At 40.0% G+C, this 21,028-nt stretch overlaps 1 protein-coding gene across 3 annotated transcripts in view; it reads left to right on the top strand.

Annotated features, from left to right (window-relative positions):
• Positions 1-3,758: 3,758 nt before the first annotated feature.
• Positions 3,759-21,028, top strand: part of unc13c (unc-13 homolog C (C. elegans)) — a 168,279-nt gene continuing 151,009 nt past the window's right edge. Inside the window, exons 1-2 of one of the 3 annotated variants that reach the window (XM_008404760.2) lie at positions 3,759-4,417; positions 12,028-16,585. In XM_008404760.2, the coding sequence (XP_008402982.1) occupies positions 12,226-16,585 (4,360 nt within the window). In that variant the 5' untranslated portion in view covers positions 3,759-4,417; positions 12,028-12,225. The remainder of the gene's footprint in view (positions 4,418-12,027; positions 16,586-21,028) is intronic. The other 2 variants (XM_008404759.2, XM_008404761.2) reach the window with 2 other exon arrangements.

Raw genomic sequence — 21,028 nt, forward strand, 5'->3', positions numbered from 1 at the left:
TTTTCTTATTTTTTTTGTAAACTTTTAATATTTTATGTTCAAATTTAATCAGACTTGAATTTGTTACAAAATGACAACAGTTGAACTCCATCTGCTGCGACATATTGTAGAAAGAAGCTAAAATGTCTCACTTTCAGATGCTATAGTGATTGTCTTGTTAATATGTTCATCAAAACTAAAAATAGCATGTCTGTCTGTGGATATGGTATTTGTAATTTGATCACTTTTGAAGTCTTTATTAGATTATTGTTTGAGAACTCTTTCCACATGAGTTTGTTTCTTTAAATTTAGTTTCTTACTTGTTTTTTGTGTTCTGTTTGTATTGTAGCTAACTCTCTTAGATCAGTGTTAGTTTCTTCTCCCTTAGGTCGTAATCCCCTTTCCGTCCAGTTGAGCTCCCTTTAAGTTAATCATTCACCTTCTGTCAGTCCCCCTGTTTGCTCTCAAATTCATACATGGAAATAAATTGATAGATGGCTCTAAAATAAAATAAAAAAATCCTGCATGTTCTGTCGCACTTGCTCTGATACTCTTAAATGAAAGCCATTGTGGCAAGAAAGCAGCCACTGTTGAACAAAAGCTACGGGACAGTTCAATTTAGAGTTTGTGACACTCCTTGTGTGGGACAGACGACTTTTTTTTCAGCAGGGGGACAAGGAAGTTGGTTAAAGTTGGTGGGAAGATGAATGATGCTAAATACTGGAAGAGAATGCAAAACACTTCAGGACGGGACAATGAATCTACAAAGGAAGGGCTTAGATTAAAAGATATTAATTTGTATGAATGGACCAGGCAGAAATTCAGACTTAAATCTGATCTGTGACATTGCTTCAAAATTGCTGTTGGTCTCACAGACCTTGAGCTATTGGCTATAAGAATTGGCACCAACTTCAGTGTCTAACTGTGCAAAGCTGGTAGAGACATACCCCAGTAAACTTGCAGCTGTACCTGCAGTGAAAGGTGCTTCCACAAAGCATCGGCTCGAGGGGAGGAATAAAAAAAGGCATTCCTCACTTTAGAGTCTAAGGACATTTTTTCTTTTTCTTTTATTTCTTAAACATGTCCCCATTTTATGTTGGTCTTAACATGCATTATAATCTGAAGGTGCAATATGACAAAATATGAAAAATATGAATATGAAAAATATGAGTTCAAGAGGTAAGGTACTATTAATCTGTTGTAAAGGAACCAACAAAACAAATCTTTCATGGATTTTTTTTTTGTTGTTGTAAAGTTGCAACTTTGTTTTTCTCTGCTAAAAGCAGACTTGACTATAGGACAGAGAAAGTTGTTAGTGTACTACACAAACTTTGGGCCAGGGGGTTATAAGGTAGTAAAAGGGAGAGCAGGACGAAGATGGAGAGGGCCTCAGAAAACTTGGCTCGCCGTCGTCCCCTTCGGCTCCTGGACGCACAGACAGAGATAGCAGTTGTTTTCCAGAGGGTTCAGAAAGCAAACATAAAGCGGACAGTGTGAAGGGACGACACGAAAACTCTGAAAAAATACTAAAAACCAAACAATGAAATTTGACACAAATCTGCCGTTCGTCTCCATTTTGCGTGTGTTCACAGATTTTATGCCTAAGAAAACTGCTGAAAGATAAAATCATCACAACCAGACGCCACTAATTTGCTGAGTCAGCCTGTGTCATATTAAAAATCAGATTTGAACTGAACCGTGTCAAATGCTGAAATAAATCAACATTCGCTCTGCTGTGTTTGCCCGAGCGCGTACGAGTAATCGGCGAGAATCATGTGGGTCAGTCAGGCAGGCTGACTCAAAAGACATCTGAGGCTCGAGGTTGCAGTGGCTGGCATCTCAGACGGGGGGCGACGGCGAGCCGTTTTCCCCTCCTCCCCGCCTTCGGGATCTGAACCCACTCTCCTCTGAAAACCACACACGCTTGCGCGCTGGCATCTCCATACATCCCAGCCTCTCTCCCATGTGACGGAGAGAAGCAGGGAGGGAGAGGAATGGGATTTTGCTTGAAGGCCAGACAATTAGTGGCTGTTGGAGGGAAGGCATGACACACAAAAAGGCTGGGAGAGAAGATCAGGACTAACGGAGGACATCAGAGAAAGATGGCTTCTATTTGAATGTTTAATGGCCCCCAAGCCAGTGGGGAGCCGGTCGAAAAAAAAAAAAAATCTGCTCTATTACTTGACAACTACTAGCTTTAAATCCCTATGGAAGACCAGAAGTGCCCTATCAAATCAAATTTAAACATAAACCAATATTTATATTTTGATAAAATTGGGGTACAAACATTAATAAATAAGTATATTTATGTGTCATTTAAATGTTTCTTGCCATGCATTTTGTAAAATTGTGACTTATGTATTCATATTTCTGCTTCTGTCTTGCATTATATCAAGAGTTCTTTTCTTTCTGGGTTACTAATTAAAGTCAAAATGGACGGCTAGCGCTGCTAGAAACAAGATGAGTGTTCTGAAGTTAAGTTCCTGTGCAGGTCAGCCAATTAGACTCCAGGATGTATTTAACAAGATGTAGTGACAGTTTAAATTATGTCATAATAGACTGCTCCCAATTCCAGATTTAGGAAGATGCAGAGCTCTTATCTAGGCAGTTTTGATGCCACAACCAATTTATTTTGGATGCATAAAACTTCTTTCATGCAAGCACATTACAATTCACTGAAAGTTAGGCAACTCTACACATTAACGTCAAGGTTGCATGAACAAAAATAGAGTAACAGTCTTTGTATTTGTTGTTTCTCGTGTATCATTCCTAACAAGCAGATACATAAAACAATTGGTTTAATACTGAATTAATTGAAAAAGGTTTTAGCAAATAATTAATTAATAGGAAATTTTGTCAGGGATGGCATGATATAGGTCCACCAAAATAAAATAAAACAAAAATTAAAAAACCACTGCGTGGAACAACAAAAAAGGATTTTATTTTGATTCAGCAATAACTTAACTTAAAATCTAAGTATGATAAAAAAAAAAACAACCTAAAAGTGAGATTATCAACAGCATACTTGATACGTTAAAGCATTGTTTTTTAAATATAAAAATTTAATGTCCATTATTTCAAAATACAACTCAACCCAAATCTTGGCCTTGCTTAAATAATAACCTTAAATAATAATAGTTATTAGCATGTCATTTCTTGTCAAAACAAGCAAACAAACAAAAAGCACTTTTGGCAAAAAATGACTTAGGCCAATATTTTAGGAAGTGACAATAAAAAAACGCTGGTATCGTTTGAGGGTGGCCATAAGCGCGTAACAGTAATAAATTAATTACTAAATTAATAATAAATATTGACATTTCCCAAAGCGTTTTCAACATTGCTGCATAAAAATTATTATGCATTGGACAAACTCTCCAACTAATTCCAATTACCCCTCTCTACCGCCCCACGGTGGCGATACTGCACCTAGTCATGCCCATGATTGCACCATAGGCATGCTGGGATCGCACATGGATATTACTTGCGCAAAATCTCATAAAATACAAACAAACAAACAAAACCACAACAGCAGGAACCCCCATCTTGCTAGTGAACATTCTACAGGGTTCATTAACATGTTACATTACAAAGGTTTCCCCCGGAAGAGGTGGAAGGAAATTACACATTCACGTGCTATTTCTAAAAACCCCAAATTACCATTCTGTCTCTCTCTCTCTCTCTCTCTCTCTCTCTCTCTCTCTCTCTCTCTCTCTTTCGCGTGTATCTTGAATTCGGGTCTATTTGAGCTCAACTCGAGCACGCGCACACACCTAGACACAAGCGTACATTCACGCACCCACTGAGAGGGCGAGAGAGAGAGAGAGAGAGAGAGAGAGAGAGAGAGAGAGAGAGAGGGGGAGCGAGCGAGCGAGCGAGAAAGTGGGGGACGGAGTGATGCTCTCCCGCCGGAGAACAGAGCCCGACTCCGGCCAGCCAGTCATCAGCGGCAGCAGCGGCAGCAGCGGCGGCAGCGCTGTCCTCCCCACCGTCAGCGCCACCGCCACCCGCCATACACACACCCGGGCTGGTGACACTGTCAATGAGAAAAGGAGTGTGTATCAGTCGCGGAGAACATAAATTGGCTCAGGGTTTTTACAACAAGGACCCAAAGACCGGAGGGTACTCTATGCCGGCATGGCGGCGGGGGCAGAGAGAGAAAGAGAGAGAGAAACAGAGAGAGGCGTGCGCGCGCGTTTCCTTGCAGGAGCGGCGCTTTGGGACTGTGATGTCTGACGGACGCGGAGAGATGCTGTGAGCTCTGGTATTAGCAGAGCCAGCTGCGCACCCACCGAGCCGCTCTGTCCCCTCCCTCCCCGCATCTCATCCCCAGCATTCCTGCTCTCTCCCAAGCGCCGACCATTCGCTCAAAGAGGGGAATCGGCTCCACACGGCTCGCTTCGCTCACTCCGGCTTGCGTCCCGCGCGGAGATTTTGGCAGGTATGTGCGGCGGCGCAGCGCGTCCGGGGCGCTGGATGCGCGTTTTGCATGCTGTGTTTAGAGGTGGGGTGGGGGGTGTGAATGGGAGACCTGTGACTGGTTGGACTTTGTAGTATTTCTTCTTCTTCTTCTTCTTCTTGTTGCTTCCCTCCCCCTCCCCCTGTGGCCCTGTGAGTGCATTAATGAAACGTTATCTGAGAAGGATGCGGGCATCATCTGTCGACGCAGCCGACGTGAGAAATACAACATTGCGAGGTGGCGTTTATATCCGTGCCAGCTGTTGCAGTTTTATCCCCGATTTGCACAGCTTGGTMCMCCCCCCCCCACTCCCCTCAAGCCCCCCCCAAAAAAACCACAAAAAAAAAAAAAAACACTGTCGATCTCACAAAATTTCCACCTCTCTCCCCACGCCGCCGCTTCTTCTGCATAGCGTGGCCACAACACGGGCGCATGTGATCAAGCTGTTTGTGTCACACCGAACCAAATTACCCTCGATCTCGTCAAGACAGCCCAAGAAATAATATGCTGATGGATGGAGGGAGACAATCTGTTGTGCTACTGGCTTGCTTCCTAAGCTGCAGGCGGATATTCCTCTATTTGGAAATGGACCACTCAGGCAGAATGAAGCTAAGGATGGGCGTGAGGGCAATATGATCTGAGGATGCACACACCCTCCTCTTGCTCAGCTCCCACTTGGTGTATATGCTGCTCTTCAGCAAGCAAATGCATGCGTGAAAGCAGTCATGCAAGGAGGCATGGCTGCGTGGCACATGTGTGTTTCATGCACGGCTGCACAACACAGATGCACATTCGTGCACACAGCCACATTATTTTTCCATTTATTTATTTTTTTTGTACCTCCTCCTCATCCACACTCGACCATAATCCATAATCGTATGCTCTGGAGACATGACGTAACACGTAATCTTGTCTCATCTATATGCATCAATTTCTAAAAGGTTTGCAGAAAAGCTCTCTTGTCTCAGCCAGAAGGGAAATGGGAACAAACAGTCCTCCACAGCACGGGAGCACACAAGTGCTCGGAGCAGGATGAGCTTAAATTTCCTTACTCGGGGGTTCGCATCAGTCGACGCACAACCAGCCATACGCTGCTGCGAGTGGAAATAGGCTAGCATGCTTCCGACTCGCACTCTTTCTTTTTTTTTCTTTTTTGTTTGCTCCAAAGGGGAGTGGCGGTGATAGTACATGCTGTACAGGTGTTAAACTGTGGAGCGCACTGCTGATTGCAAGAGGAGAAGACGAGGGGGGGAAACTGAATGTTGATGCAAGATCCTTTTTTTAAAAAAAGGAGAAAAAAAATGCACAGGGAGTGCTTTTACTAACCCCTTGTCTCCTGCTTCTCTTAGTCCAAACCCAGAAAAGGGTGAAACGGGACAGAGGGTTTCAGAGAGCCACTAGAATCCCGAGATTTATTCCATCACATGAGCCACTCGTCTCTTGACCTGTCAGGACCGCTATGAAAAAAGGTTAGGCTGGTGAAAAATGAATCCAAGAAGATGCCTATCATTTAATGCCGACCAGAGTGGCCGGTCCGGTGACCTAGAATCTGATAACTGTGTTGGTTATGAGCAATAATCTTGTGACAGCAGAGAAAAGGATACATAGTAACTTGAGTGTAAAAAAAATTAAAAAAACAGCAAGTTTTTTTAGTGCTACCTTTAACATATATTGGTTATTTTAATCTTAATGTGTAGACCTAAGCTGAAGATTAAACACCTGCTAAATTTTGTGGTAATTTTCAATAAGTGTTTTCCCGTTTTGCTATTTTTTTGCTCTTTACAGAGGAAGTTTTGGGAGGAAAAGCTAATACTAGCTAACTTATCAGGCTATCTGCTGAGGCAGTCACTTGTAATTTGCCAAATGTGTTTTTTAAATAATGTAGCGTTAGTTGTTTGATTCTTTTGCTGGCATATCAAGGGTAAGCTTGTTTTAAGCAACTGTAATTCTTCAGAACATCTACATTTTTCTTGTTTTGTAAGGAAAGGAGCTTTTTTTTTTTTTAGCAAGTGCAGCAACAGGTGGGGAAGGTGAAACCCTGTGCCACTCTATGCTCCAAACAGTTTAGAGAAAACCTCATTGATTGATTATCTACACTGGAGTTTCCTTAAAAATTACTGTAAGCACATAGGGCCAATATGACCTGAAGGACTTGTTTTCAATCCTAACTTTTGAAACCCCTAGTACAGAACGGTACAGTACATCATGCCTTTTAATTTTAATTCACAGTTGCACATGTAGCATTCTGTATTTCAATCCCAGAGAGATTTTCTAGAATGTAAGAACAAAGAATATTTAATGTACATTGCAGACAAAGCCACAGTCTGATGGGCTGAGGCTGTACTATTGCAACTTATTCTCTGGAAACCAATTTTCACTTTCCACTTATCTCCACTGATAGGATTTCGAATGAGTTCTGCCGAGAAGAGAATCTACTCAAATTGTGCTCAAGTTTCTCCTTTTTAACCAAATATGCTGCAGAGTCGTCCTACAGAGGCGTGTCTGCAGATCCGACGGTGGTTCATGTTAAAATACTCGTGACCGGGACGTGGGGATCCAGTTATTTGCCATTCCCCTTTCTTAATTCTTGCATCATTACTCTCTAATGGGATGATACAGGCAATACCTCATGGGCATTAGTAAGTCATTTGAGCATCAACTCTGGCTCACGAGGAGGATGGACGCTTCATTTGTCAAACCTTAACATGCAGATGTCTGGGTGTTGGCTGTGCGAAGTGAAAAGTAGCCCCCCAATTGGTGATCACCACTCGTTAAACACAAAGTTTTTTTTCTCATCAGTTTGTCCAGACACAGTCAGAGTCATAATCTCACATACCAAAGTGAAGCATATTAGGAGCTTCACAGTAGAGTGTGAAAATCACATACTGTCAGAGATCTCATTTAAGATGAAAGTGGGACTGGACAATAACTCAATAACGATATATATCGTGGTAGAGACGTTATTGATATCAATAGATAATACATCCCAATGGAATATTCAACTCCAAACCAAACCTGCACAGCATTCTGGGGGATGTAGGTCGAGAAACCGAGAGCGGTCAAGACACCGCTCTCGGTCAGCTGAGCAAGTTGGGTGGCATCAACTAACTCATCCATTGTTTCATTACCTAGCAACAACCTATTGAGTAGCCGGCGCAGCAGCAGTTTAAGGTTTTCGCCACCGAAAAAAAAAGGAAGCTATTCAAAACAGAAATTTAAAAAAAGCAAATCGATATTGACTGATATGAAATCGTGATATATTTTCTAGCCATATCGTCCAGCCGTAGATGAAAGGTATATAGAAAAGGTATAGAATAGAATAGGAAAAGCCTTTATTGTCCCACAGAGGGGAGATTGGTTAGACAACAACACAAAGTCCCTGAGATCGACGACATTATCTTTAGCTGTTCAAATCAACATAAGCCATCTTCTACGTGCAACAGCAGTCTAGATTAATTATATTTCCAGACCAGTTCTAGATCAGACTCTTCCATATAAAAGCTCTAGAGGTGACATCGCTTCAGTCTGTCCATCCGCTGCATCTCAAGTAAGGATTTAAGGGCCGGGTATTTTGTTAGAACGCCTGATATCCAGTGGCTCTCCAGGTCAGAGGTCCTCAAGAGCTACTCTCCTGCAACTTTTAGATGCATCCCTTTTTCCAACACTCCTGATTCAAGTTGTTGAGTTCCTTGAATCAGCCGGTCATTCATAGGTCTAGTGATGAGCCATTCGATTCAGGTGTGTTAAAGAAGGGACACATCTAAAAGTTTCTGAAAAGTAACTCTCGAAGACCAGAACTTGAACATGACTTGGGTTGTCTTTCGATGGTGCCATACTCGTCCATTTTCAGAAGACAGATTGAACAGGTGTGCTTGAGATGTTTAAAAGTTCAGATAGTGAGTTTTTAAATAAGATCTGATTCATCGCCTTTAGAAGTCATCCCTGTCAGGTGATGAATAATGTTAATCGGTTTTATCAGAGTAAAGGTGGCCGGGTTCAGATGTTTTTAGTTGTCCAAGTCACATTTTCTTTACATTCCATCGTTATACACTATTTTGTTGTGTTTTATCACATGAAATCCAAGAAAAATACTTTGTAGTTTGTGGTTGTAACATGACGAAAAATGTTCAATTAGCGAGACGTTGTGAAGGAAGCTCATCCTGGTTTTTAAACCTTGATATTTAAAGGCCAGAACCACTGTTACGTCCTTATAACATTGAAAGAGACAGAAGGACCTAATACCAAATACAGTTTTAACGAGATGTTTGCTGTCGTATCTATCTACATCATTTATTCTGTTTTGCTAAAAGAAAAAAGAAAACATTTGCAGATGGTGTGTTGCATCACCTTGTAATATCACAGAATATTTATTTTGTTTTCTCTTTTTTAGGTTTTACATTTTACTTATTAGTTAAACTTACTGGTATTCACTTTGATAAGAAGAAAAATAACATAACTTATTAGTGTAAGAAAGTAAAAAATAAAATAAAAATAAAAAATCCATCTCTTGGCTTCCTTTCATAGTGTTTGATATTTTGTGCAGATTGGAACTACTGTGCCTGTAACTGTAGAACAGCAAAAAAAAAGTAAAAAATCAGCATTTTCTTTGGCAGCTTTCAAAAAAATTACACAAACTTGGAAGCCCTTTCAAGAAAAATAAATAATCTGTCAGATTTTATGTGCATTTTCAAATATACTAATGGATCAACGTCATCACGATGCATTCCCCCCCCCCCCTGCGTGTTTGCTTTCACCGTCTAGCTAATGTTGCACAATATAAGTCAAAGGTTTATCACGCAAATATACAATTAATTTGAGATCACCAGGAGCTCTGATGGAAACAGTTGAGACAATCTGTGGACATATGCTGCTCATGGGTGGACGGTTTTGGATCATGACCCTTCAGCTACAGAAAGGCTGCCTCTGGCTATATGCCAGTATGTGAGTAAGTAAGCTGAGTCAGGAAACTCCTGCTACCAACTATGGACGCTTTTATTCATTCATTTTGGTTTGCAAAAAAATAAAATAAAATCCTCAATAGATGCCAACATTTGACTTGCATTGTTTATCTGGAGGGCTTTAATGACTTTGTTAATATTTGGACGACAGCTTGAGTAAACTACTTGTAGATCTATCTGAGTTTTAGAAACATGAATTCATACCGGATTCAGTCTGTCATGCAGTGAATGCGAAAAACAAGAAAAAAAAAATCCGAACATAAACCAGTAACCAGTATTTTTACATTCTGTCAGCTAATGCATCGTCCTTCTTCTGAGCCCTACAATAATAGCTACCTGTGAAGCTGTGTTTCACAGCTCATTTGAAGTGAGCATCTCTCTGTGGTCATGAGACTGTAGACAGATCAAGCTCTAAAGCCCAGAACTAATGCAGAGCAGCTGTCAGATCCTCTGAACAACACAACATCCCTCTTTTCTTTCTTTCTTTTTGACTCAGTTGACCAGTTGCAATCTAAAACACTCACACCTCTCAGAGCTACCCGGAGCTGACTGAAGCTTAAACAAATGCATGACTCAATGCCTCTTTTTTTTTTTCTTTCCCAAGTATTGAAAGATTGTTATTTTCTCTTCTGTTCAACTATATTGTAAGCGTAGGTGCTGAACCGTACTAATTAAACTAATTGGAACATCGAGCGTTCGACAGTGTAAGTGAATCACCACTTTAATTAGTAACGACGCCCACATCTTTCATTCCAAGTCAGTATGTGGCAAGCATAAATGTGCATTGTGTCTTAAGTCAAATCCAAAATTCCTTTTTTCTATGTTTTTAAGTTTAATATAACATCTTAAAAATAAAACGATGTAATAAAAGTCTGAGTGTATAAATCTAAAATATCACCTTAAACATTCCTTATTAAACCAAATTCAAACTTTTACATTAAAGCGTATTGTTGCTGTCTGTACTGCAGACACTGACAACAATATTGTTGCGCTGAAGCCATTAGAATGATTGGCCAGCTTCTTGCTCTTAAAGCTAAATACATCAATGTAGCCACTGGCTGTATTGACCTTTAGTGACACATACACACACTTGATTAAACGCTGCATGACGTTATTCACTTTAAATTTTAAAGTGCCTTTAGCATATAACCAATCAGCTTAAATCTAATTTTGAGTGTAGTGCATTTTGTACAAAATTGTGTTTAATATTTAACTATAGGAAAAGTTTAAAAAGCTGCAAATTAGTATTTTTCTTCACACTTCAAATGATTCGGTATGTTTTTTGGGGAAAAAACAAACACTCAACGAGGGACAGTGACAAGGATTTCGGTCATGGCATTTTCCTCAGTTATACCGTTATTTAAAATTACAGGGTAATAATTTTGATGAATGGAAATGATATATTTTAAGAGTGTTGCAGGTACAATGGGGAAAGACTTGGACTCGAGTCACACTTGAGTGGACAAAGCAAACACTTGAGACTTGACTTGGACTCCCCTGCAGACACGACCTAGAATCATGCTGTTGCATACAAACTTTATTTTGCATTATTAGGATTGAAAGCTCGATTGTTTGTAAGCTACCGACTGCACAGATGATCAGCCTAAAGTGCATATTCTCTTATGAAAGGATACATATGTTGCGTTCCAGACCATGGGCGGTTAACGGTTAATAAAAACATGTTTATTCTAGCTGTAGTGACATAACATTCAAACTAATCGCTGTATTGCCAATTAAATATGTTGCTTTTTTAAATTTCAACTTCTTTCTCTCTTGCTGATAGGCTAGCTCTGCCACCACAAAAAAACTTCTGGATTATTTAAACTTCCTGTTCATTCAGAAAGTCAACATTTCCTGTCATTGACTCCCTACGCAGTGCCTTGCACATTCTGTTGTTATTTATAGCACTGGAACATGTTTACTGTTCAGAGTTGACAACAAAGCGTTTACATTTAGATTTAGAACATGATTGTCTGCTAACATTAAAATTTTCTCTCTCTGTTTTAGAGAGAAAACAAAACTGTAAACCAGAGGTAGAGAAGAAATAGGCACTTTGATTTATTACTTGTCTTAATGTTCTGCTGTCTTTCTTTGAGAATAAATACATTTTTATTTTTGTTCTTTATTGGATAAATATCATTCTTCATACATTTTAAGCATATTTCAGTGCAGTTGGTAACAGTGTTTGTATGTTGATTTTTAAAGAGGATGTTTTATGTATTTCCCAAGCACACAGTGCCACTTTATAGCACAAAAATGCAACTATGTTTCTTGGAAATACTGCTTAAATCAAAAAATAACTTTTTTATTTTACGCTGATGCTTTAAAATTGGAAGCTCCAACTCTTTCCAACCATCAGCATATCATAACAACAATGTTTCTCAATTATGCAAACAGTACAGTTTGAATTTGTATTCAGGAGAAAGGTTATAGATTGAATAAATTTCATGGATTTAATGACTTGAAGCAAAAGACTTGACTAGATTTTAACACTGGATTTAGGCTCCAATCAGTAGAAACCATCTTGCAAACTCTAACTGTAATAAATGGGTTTTAAAAATGTACATATGTTGGAACTTTGTGTTTACTCTTGCATGAACCATTTTCCTTTTGTTCTTTTTTTTTGTCTTACAGAGAACTGTTCTTTTTCCTGTGGAAGGCAACTGGATTTAAAAGTCTTTCAGCCTCTGGACAAACTGTGGTTATAGTGATTGTGAACTGGGCTTCTGTTCTGTCATTCAGCGCCTGAATATGCTCGGCTCGTCCATGCTCCATTACAAGCCAACCTCTTCTTTCACCCGATGATAAAAACAATCCACAGGATTGCCATCCATGGTTTCTGCGCTAATCAAGACTGTGTTATTCTATATTGAAAAGATTTGCAAAGGAATGTTTACAAAGAAATTGGCAAACCCAATTAAGAAGAAAGAAAGAAGTGAAAATAAAGAGCCCAAATTAGCCGCTGATTTGCAAGCACATAATCAAACTCTCTCAACCACTTTAAAGACAACTGTCAAAAAGATTTCCAAATGCTCTTCGGCACGTAACATATCGCTTGAAGAGGACGACGGAAAGAACGACTGCTCATCGTTGTCACCCACTTTCAGCTATCGTGTAGCTATAGCAAATGGACTCCCAAAAAGTTCTCTTTTTCTAAATAATAATGAAAGTATCTTTCCTGAGGTTCTTTCGATTGACAGCAGTTACTCCGACTCCTTGAGTGAGACAAAACCTGTCCGGAGACTAGATGAGCATAAATCACACACTATGCCAGTAAGACGAAACAGGAAGAGCCTCATCAGTTTAGCTCCCTCTGATGGCAGTTCGGAGGGGGAACGGGTGGAACGCTCTAGTTTACATACGCTTAGGCTGGGGGCTCTACGCAAGTTAAGGAAATGGAAAAAGAGCCAGGAATGTGTCTCCTCAGACTCCGACGTGAGCAATTGGAGGAAAACCCTGGGTATACGAAGCAAATCTCTGGACCGTGCTGGACGACAACAAAAGAGCTCTACCCTAGAGCCTGGCTCTTCCTCAACAGGTTGCATCAGTCAGACGCAGGATGTAATGGAAATGATTTTTAAGGAGCTTCAGGGGATCAGTCAGATAGAAACTGAACTATCTGAGCTTCGTGGCCATGTAAATGCCCTTAAGAGCTCAATTGATGAGATCTCCAGCAGTGTGGAGGTAGTTCAGAGTGAAATTGAACAGCTTAGATCAGGATTTGTCCAGTCAAGAAGGGAAACAAGAGATATCCATGACTACATTAAACAGATTAGCCACCAGGCCAATAATTCAACCTTGCGGTTTCTCAATGTTCCTGAAGAGAGATCAGAAAAGACAGAGAGTGTAATATACAAAATATTGAAAGAGAAAATGGGTTTCACAGATGCCCATAAAACAATTAAAATTGAGCTCGCTCACAGGTTAGGGCAACAAAGAGAATGTTCTAATGCGAAGCCTCGTCCTATTATTGTCATTTTTGCAACACCCCAAGACAGAGACGTAGTCCTTAAGAAATGCTACAAACTCAAAGGTACAGGGATTACAGTATCTACTGATAGTTTAACAAATGATGGAAAAGACAGGAAAGACAAAACAATGTCATCCTCTCAAACTTATGAAAGTATGGATATAAAAGTCTCAGGAAAGGAGAAAGTAGTAGAAAGTGACGACTGGGATTCAATGGACAGTGATAAAGAGCTGGATGAGTTAAGCAGGAATAAATATGCAATGGTTATTTCAAAGCCTGTTCACAAGTCCAAATCAGAGAAAAGGCGGTCCCATGACCACAACAGGTCAGGAGACGTAGCAGGCTACTCAGGAACAGTCCACTATGCTGACGACTCGTACTATGACACAGACAAGCATGCAAAGGCTTACTACTCTGATATGACCCCAGGATGGCTTTCTCAGAGTGATTATTCAACTCCAAAACTTAGTCGTTCAGAGTCTGACTGTTCAAAACTTTGCCAGTCGTACTCTGAAGATTTTTCAGAAAGTCAATACTTCACACGAGCAAATGGTGGCTCCCTCCTCTCCTCCTCAGATCAAGAACTGTGGCAGAGAAAACAAGAGGACATGGCCTCCTCTTGGTATGCTAGCCCCAGCCATCCTCATGATAGTCAAACATATGAACATAATGAGGTTGAGACTACTGAAACTATTGATAGTGGGGTTAGCAATGGACTTGTCTGCATGTCCGGGGATAGAAGCCACTACAGTGGCTCACAGGTATCATTACAAGGTGATCTTTCACCATGGAAAGACTGGCATCATCTGGAGCAAGGAGCTGACTCTGGCTTAGAAGCTTCAATAGAGGTCAGTAGCCCTTTTGACCCATCAACTATTCCTGGATTTCCAGAGAACATTACCAAGTGTCAGGAGGTTGATTTGCAGTTTGAAGGAGATGAGGAGTTTATGATGCTTGACAGAGAAGCTTCTTTACCTCCTATCACCACCCATATTATTCCTCCCATCACTGAATGGGAAGTTGTCAAGACTTCTTCCCGGCAGTCGAGGGAAGGATGTAAGGTGATCGCAAAAGAAAGCACAAAGATATCATCAAAAGAAGCCTCTAAAGCTGCAGCAAAAGTGACGCCCAAATCAAGTAAAGTCACTACTCCTAAAGAGGAGACATCTAAAATATCGGCAAAAGAAAACACAAAGGTTTCTGCTAAAGGTTCACCTAAAGTGACATCTAAAGCGTCCCCTAAAGAATTACAGAAAGAAACATTAAAATCAGCTGTTAAAGAAAGCTCTCAAGTTGTCCATAAAGACAATTCTAAATTTATACCCAAAGAAACCACTAAGCCTATAGGTAAGGATATAGGTAAGGAAGTATCTAAAGTCACATCAAAGTTAAGTTCCATTGAAACTGCTAAGGTCACTCCTAAAGCAATCTCAAAAGACAGCCCTGTAATCACACCTAGAGAAAGCCCTAAAGAGTCACCCAAAGAGAGCCCTAAAATAACTCCAATTGATACCCCTGTCTTGACTCCAGATTCAACCCCTAGAGAGTCCCCTAAAGAATCCCCTAAAGTCATTCCTAAGGAATCCCCCAAAGTCATTCCTAAGGAATCCCCCAAAGTCATTGCTAAGGAATCCCCCAAAGTCATTGCTAAGGAATCCCCCAAAGTCATTGCTAAGGAATCCCCCAAAGTCATTGCTAAGGAATCCCCCAAAGTCATTGCTAAGGAATCCCCCAAAGTCATTGCTAAGGAATCCCCCAAAGTCATTCCTAAGGAATCCCCCAAAGTCATTGCTAAGGAATCCCCCAAAGTCATTGCTAAGGAATCCCCCAAAGTCATTGCTAAAGAACCCCAGAAAGTCATTTCTAAAGAGGGTGTAAAGGCTGTTATTAAAGAAGTTACCAAAGAAGCTTTAAAACCACCCCCAAAAGAGGTTCCAAAAGAGGTGGCTAAAGTGCCACCTAATGAAATAACTACAGTACCCGCTCAGGAGGTTTCTAAGATTCCACCTAAGGAAGTTTCAAACATAGCTCCTAAAGAGAGCTCTAAGGTGACCCCCAAAGAGCCTTCTAAAGTATCTAAAACAGATGTTCCCTTGGTAGCACCTAAATCAGTTTCTAAAGATGTTGCCAAGGAACCCTCAAAAACAGGTGCCAGTGAAAAATTCCCTGAACTTGATGTTAATCATAGCTTTCACCAGGCCCCGAGCAAGTCCTCAAGTATGTACCGTAGCCAGAGTGAGATACGAACAGAGAAAGTGGAGGAGGTTCCAAAAACCTGGAGTAGTAGACTTAGTATCGATCTAAGTGAAAAGTCCTTTGGCTTTGGCTTTGGATCCACTCTCCAAAGAGCTAAGTCTGCTCTGGAGGTTGTTTGGAAATCTGGCTCCCAAGGCAGCCCTGCTCCTCCAGAGGAACAAACAAACTCTTCTTCCTCGTTTATGGGGCGTTTCCGAACACTCTCCACTTCTACTGCAAATAGTTCCCCTGCTGCAACAGAACCGGATATTCGTGTGGAACCTGTCTTCAACAAGGCGGAGGAGGAAAATACAAGTGCAGAAACAGGAGAGCTCTCTGTGGACAGTGAGACTCACTACGTTGAAGTGATGGAGCAGGTATTAGCTAATCTGGAAAACAGGACTAATGTTAACGAGAACCAGGACACGGACGAGCTTGCACAGGATTGTGAGACTTCTCAGGACTATGATGTGTCTGATGACATTGAGCCCTCTCAAGACAATGATGCCTCGCAGGATCTTGAGGCGTCGCAGGATTTGGAGGCCCCGGGTGATTTTGATGCAAGTAACAAAACCCGAGTTTTGGAGTATGATTGCAGCTTGGATGATCAGTACGAAGAAGAGTACAGTGAGGATTATGACCACCAACTCACCGAGGACACTGCTGAATACGATGCAATGGTTGAGTATGTGGATGTTGAAGAGCCTGATGAGACTGAGGATAACGATGTAACAGAGGAGATGGAAGAGGGTGCAGAAGAGTTGTACGAGGTAGAGGAAATAGCAGAGGAGGCTGTTGAAGTTTCTGAAAAAGAGGAACAACAACAACAACAACAACAACAACAGGAGGATGAAAACAAGAATGTTCCAGAGGAGAAGCCGGTGGAGACGCCACCCAAGAAGCGTGTTCGACCCACATTCAAGGAGGCAGCACTGAGAGCCTACAGGAAACAGATGGCTGAACTGGAGCAGCAGATTCTGGCAGGAGGTATGACTTTTTCCTTCTTAACCTTTATTATACCATCACTTTAAAAATTTTTTTTTGCAGTTCATGAAGCCTCAAAAAAGTTGCAATATGTGTATAATTTAAGGTAACTGAGAAGTGAGAACCTCAACTAAATCTTAGTTATGCATACATATTGTCTTTAAGTTTTGTACTTACTTATTAGGTAAGTACGTACAGTATATATGCATACATACATACCAACATACATACTTACAAAAGGAAGAAACTGTTGATTATGACTTATTTTTTAGAGGTAATGTGAAGGTGGTTTAGCTTGAATGCAGAAAACACTGCTTGTATGGCATTTCATCCTGAACCATTTATTGAGTCCTTAGCATTCTGTGGTCATCAGAAAAGTTACAAGGATATATTTAAAATTTCACAATGTTGGTCTGGTGCATTTACAAGTTGCACAATGGCATCAATCAAAATTATAATGTTGATTGCAAAAGAAATTACCTGGCAGGAGTGTTTTACAATTAAAACCAAGTCATTGAGCCCGAGTGTCATTTTTTGCAAGGGGTACATTCAACTTGTGGGCTCCTTAACATAACTATTTCAAAAGTAATACAGGAAGGAAACCTCTATGGGATGCATATACTGTAAATCTAATTAATGACCATTATGTATGGTATGAATTGTTGATAACTTTACATGTTTTAGTGAAATCAGTAGTAATCTTACAGTTGATAAACCTTTTCAGTTGAAAAACTGAAAAGAGATAGCTATGTGTTACAGGCACCTTTTTTTTTTAGATTAATGCTTTATGGTTTGTTTGTTACTGAAAGAGAAAAGTTAAAAGCACCAATGTGGTTGTTGCCCAAATGAATATTCAGAAAACATAACTACCTTCTAGCAGATGATTTAAATAACACAAGCAAGAGACTATCGTATACCTTTTGTGATCTTATGATATTCACTTTTTTGCCCTTAATTTAATGGTGGGCCACTTTTCTAATTCATCTGGTTGCATTAAGCTTTTGTATCTCTCCAGCCTTTCTTACCTTAAATCAAGATGCAGTATAGCTGACATGGCCAAGTTTTTTCATGCCCTGTTTTCCACAGGGCATGAAAAAAAACCTTCCGCTATGAAATTTTCTGTTCCTGCTTCTGATCAAAAGTTCTTGACCCACCTGGTCCCACCATGATGCTCACAGTAAGGTAGTTTAGGTCAGCAATACAGCTTGCAAATCAAATCTTGCTATCCCACAGGCTGCATGGAATAAACATAGTAGGAGTGAGAATAATTGGACTCTCAGAGAGCTTCATACATTCTTTTTTCATCTCCTAACCATGACTGGTCTATATTCTAATTTTTTTGGGCAATGGACTCTGTTCTTGTTTTCAAATGCGTTGTTGGAAGAAAACACATCCTGGTAAAAATCCCTGTTTTTTACATAATGAAAGAAACTGAAAAAAAGATAACATTTTTTACACATCTTTAATGGGATATATATCCTGTACAATTCAACCAAATAAATGTTTCAGTGAAAAATGACTGCTAGATGGAACTGAAAATTGTTACAGTCACCATGACAACACCCCAGTTTTATTTGAAGGGAAACCCCACATCATGATTCGGCTACCGCCGTGTTTTACTCTGTTTGGTCTTCTACCAGTGATGGACTGTTGGAAGGGCAGTAAAAATAACTTCAAATTTTTTCTTAAGAAATTAGGTTTGCTTTCAGCACACCATAGCATGGAGTCACAGAAAGGATTTTATTTATGTTGGGGCCCGCATGTTTTCTTTGGTTCAAAATATTTCTGTCTTTAGCGCTACAGGAGTTTGTTGTCACACGTCGAACACAACTAATACTAAAAATTCTTTCAGCTCCTTTTATGATACCGTCAGTGTCTCTCGACTGCCTCACTCTCCACTTTCTGTCTCATTTCTTTCAATCAATTTTGAAGACCAGTACTTACAATATATGATGCTGGGAAATTGTTCTGTCCCTTTGTACTGCCTGGAAAAATAAAATGTTCCTCTGTTACTTTACACACTTATCTAGGAAAGTTATTGCAGCCTTTTATATATATATATATTTTTTCCTTTAATAGATTACTTTATTGCTTTAATTGAATTGTAAACAATATTAGAATAAAACCCAAAATTATTCATACCCCTGGTCACCATGTTTCCTTTGACTAAAAGTTATAGGTTTTGTTTTTAGTAATGTCCAATAAAAGGTTTCTTTCACTGATCGTTTACTAAGACTTTTTTTAAGTAAACATAAATACATTTTCAGTCAAAAAACTTTTACATTGTTTTGTTGTCCGTCCTTCTCATCTCCCATCGGCTGAATAAAAATACATTTAAAAATCTGGCTAACGCAAATAAGTTTGGGGCTAAATTGTGCCCAATTTGCTACCAATCAAATCCCTCGCAGCCGCCGCGCTCGCCTCTCGCTCACGGTCCAGAGAGCTCTGTCTGGCCTGACTACGAGCTACACAGGGAGTCTCAGCGGCATTGCTGTACTCTTGCATCTGTCTTCAACTGGCTACAGTAGTGTCTGCATTCAGATGCTAATTTACACCCCTCAAGGGCATTTTGTAACCAGGTCAGCCTCGCTAGGAATATTTATAAAGGCCTGATGCGAGTAAAGTTTGTTGTTTGCTCCTCGGGGAGCATAGCAGGTAGACCCTCTTTATGCTTAGTGCATCACTTCCTGATACAGTGTGGATATGAAAAATGCATATGCAGAGAATCCGAGGTACTGTATTTCCATCCAGTTCAGCACATTGTCTGATTTGGTATGTGGGAGGACAAGGAGAAAATCTGTGTATACCTTACACACAATGTGGGGCAGTTGTGTCTTTCAGATTAAATATTAATATGTACGCCATCGTAGCATATAGATGAGTCGCTACTGCACATGATGCCTGTAATTATTTGTTGGGAGAACTTACTTTTACCTTCTGGGCATAAAGTCTGAACTGAACCTGTGAAGAAATCTGTGCAGTTTTCTGCAGAAACACACCAACCTAAAGCAGATGTTGTCATCAAAAGTTTCTCAGACCGTTTTTTACCGATTTTGAGAATTTTCTTCTTGTTAAAATATTTCACCACATGTAGTTTTCAGAAAACATTTTAATAGGATTTGGATAAGAATGATCAGAAACATGGCATTTGTGCAGTTAAAACATGATATTTGCATTGTACTTACAATATATGATGCTGGGAAATTGTTCTGTCCCTTTGTACTGCCTGGAAAAATAAAATGTTCCTCTGTTACTTTACACACTCTTTTTCACTTTGTGAAAAAAGGTGACTTTCTTTTTCTTTTACATATACGGTGTGAAAAAGAAATAACTTTTTTCCTCTTGCTGCCTGAAATTTAAAAAATTACTTCAAGAGCAGCACAAAAATAAAGATTTCTGATTGCAAATGTACTCAAGGAAATGCCTGCTGATGCTAACGCTGAAGTGTTTCGCTATAATGACTATTTCTACAGCGTGAGGAATCAAGGGAACTCTTTCAACCCTGAGAACATCTTCATAAGGAAAGGAAATTAAGTATGAATGTTGAAGAAACATTGCCCTGCGACAGACTGGCGACCTGTCCAGGGTGAACCCCGCCTCTCGCCCGGAACGTTAGCTGGAGATAGGCACCAGCACCTCTTCGAGTCCCACTAAGGAACAAGGGTGTAAGAAAATGGATGGATAGATGGATTGAAGAAACATCTCAAAACATCTGTTAGGTCACGTTTCAGATTGGGCACAGATTTGTTCTCCAGCTGGAAAATGACTCAAAGCACACTGACAAACTTGTCACAAAGTGGTGTAGTGACAACAAAGGCAATGTTTTTGGAGTGGTCTTCACAAAGGGCTGATCTCAATCCCATAGGAACAATAACCTACAACCTTAATCTGTTACACAAGTTATCTCAGGCCAGACCTTTGAAAAACTGTTGAAAGAAGTTTTGAAAAAGATAACTTGAACCATTTGACCAAAGCCATGGAGTTTAAAGGGCAAATTTAAACTCCATGTTTAAATTTGCCCTCACAGGAAAAAAGTTTGGGGACCCATGTAGTAGTGCATAAAGTGTTTAGGCTGTTGAACTGCTGGAATATGGAGCTGGAATATTGGAGTTACATGCAGCCAAAATAAGCTTTTGAACTTTATAGAAGTTAAATAATTATTTAAAAATGATTATTTTTTTCATTCCTTAGTCATTAAGCAAATAGTAATTTGACTGTGTAGTGCTTTGATTTAGTGTCAGGCGGTGAAAAAAAAAATGGCTGGCATATTTTTACGTACAAAATGTTCAGAAGTTCGACTTTGAAATATGTGCCTGTTATAAGCTCAGTTTCCTCTGTTTCATCTTACAAATTACCATGGTAATTATCAGTTTCAATACATTTTAAAGCTTTTTAAGTGTCACAGAATAAGGTTTTGTAATAACTAAAACTGTTTTATGCCAGGTG

The sequence above is a fragment of the Poecilia reticulata genome, linkage group LG3 (assembly GCF_000633615.1).
Source record: "Poecilia reticulata strain Guanapo linkage group LG3, Guppy_female_1.0+MT, whole genome shotgun sequence".
Lineage (NCBI taxonomy): Eukaryota > Metazoa > Chordata > Actinopteri > Cyprinodontiformes > Poeciliidae > Poecilia > Poecilia reticulata.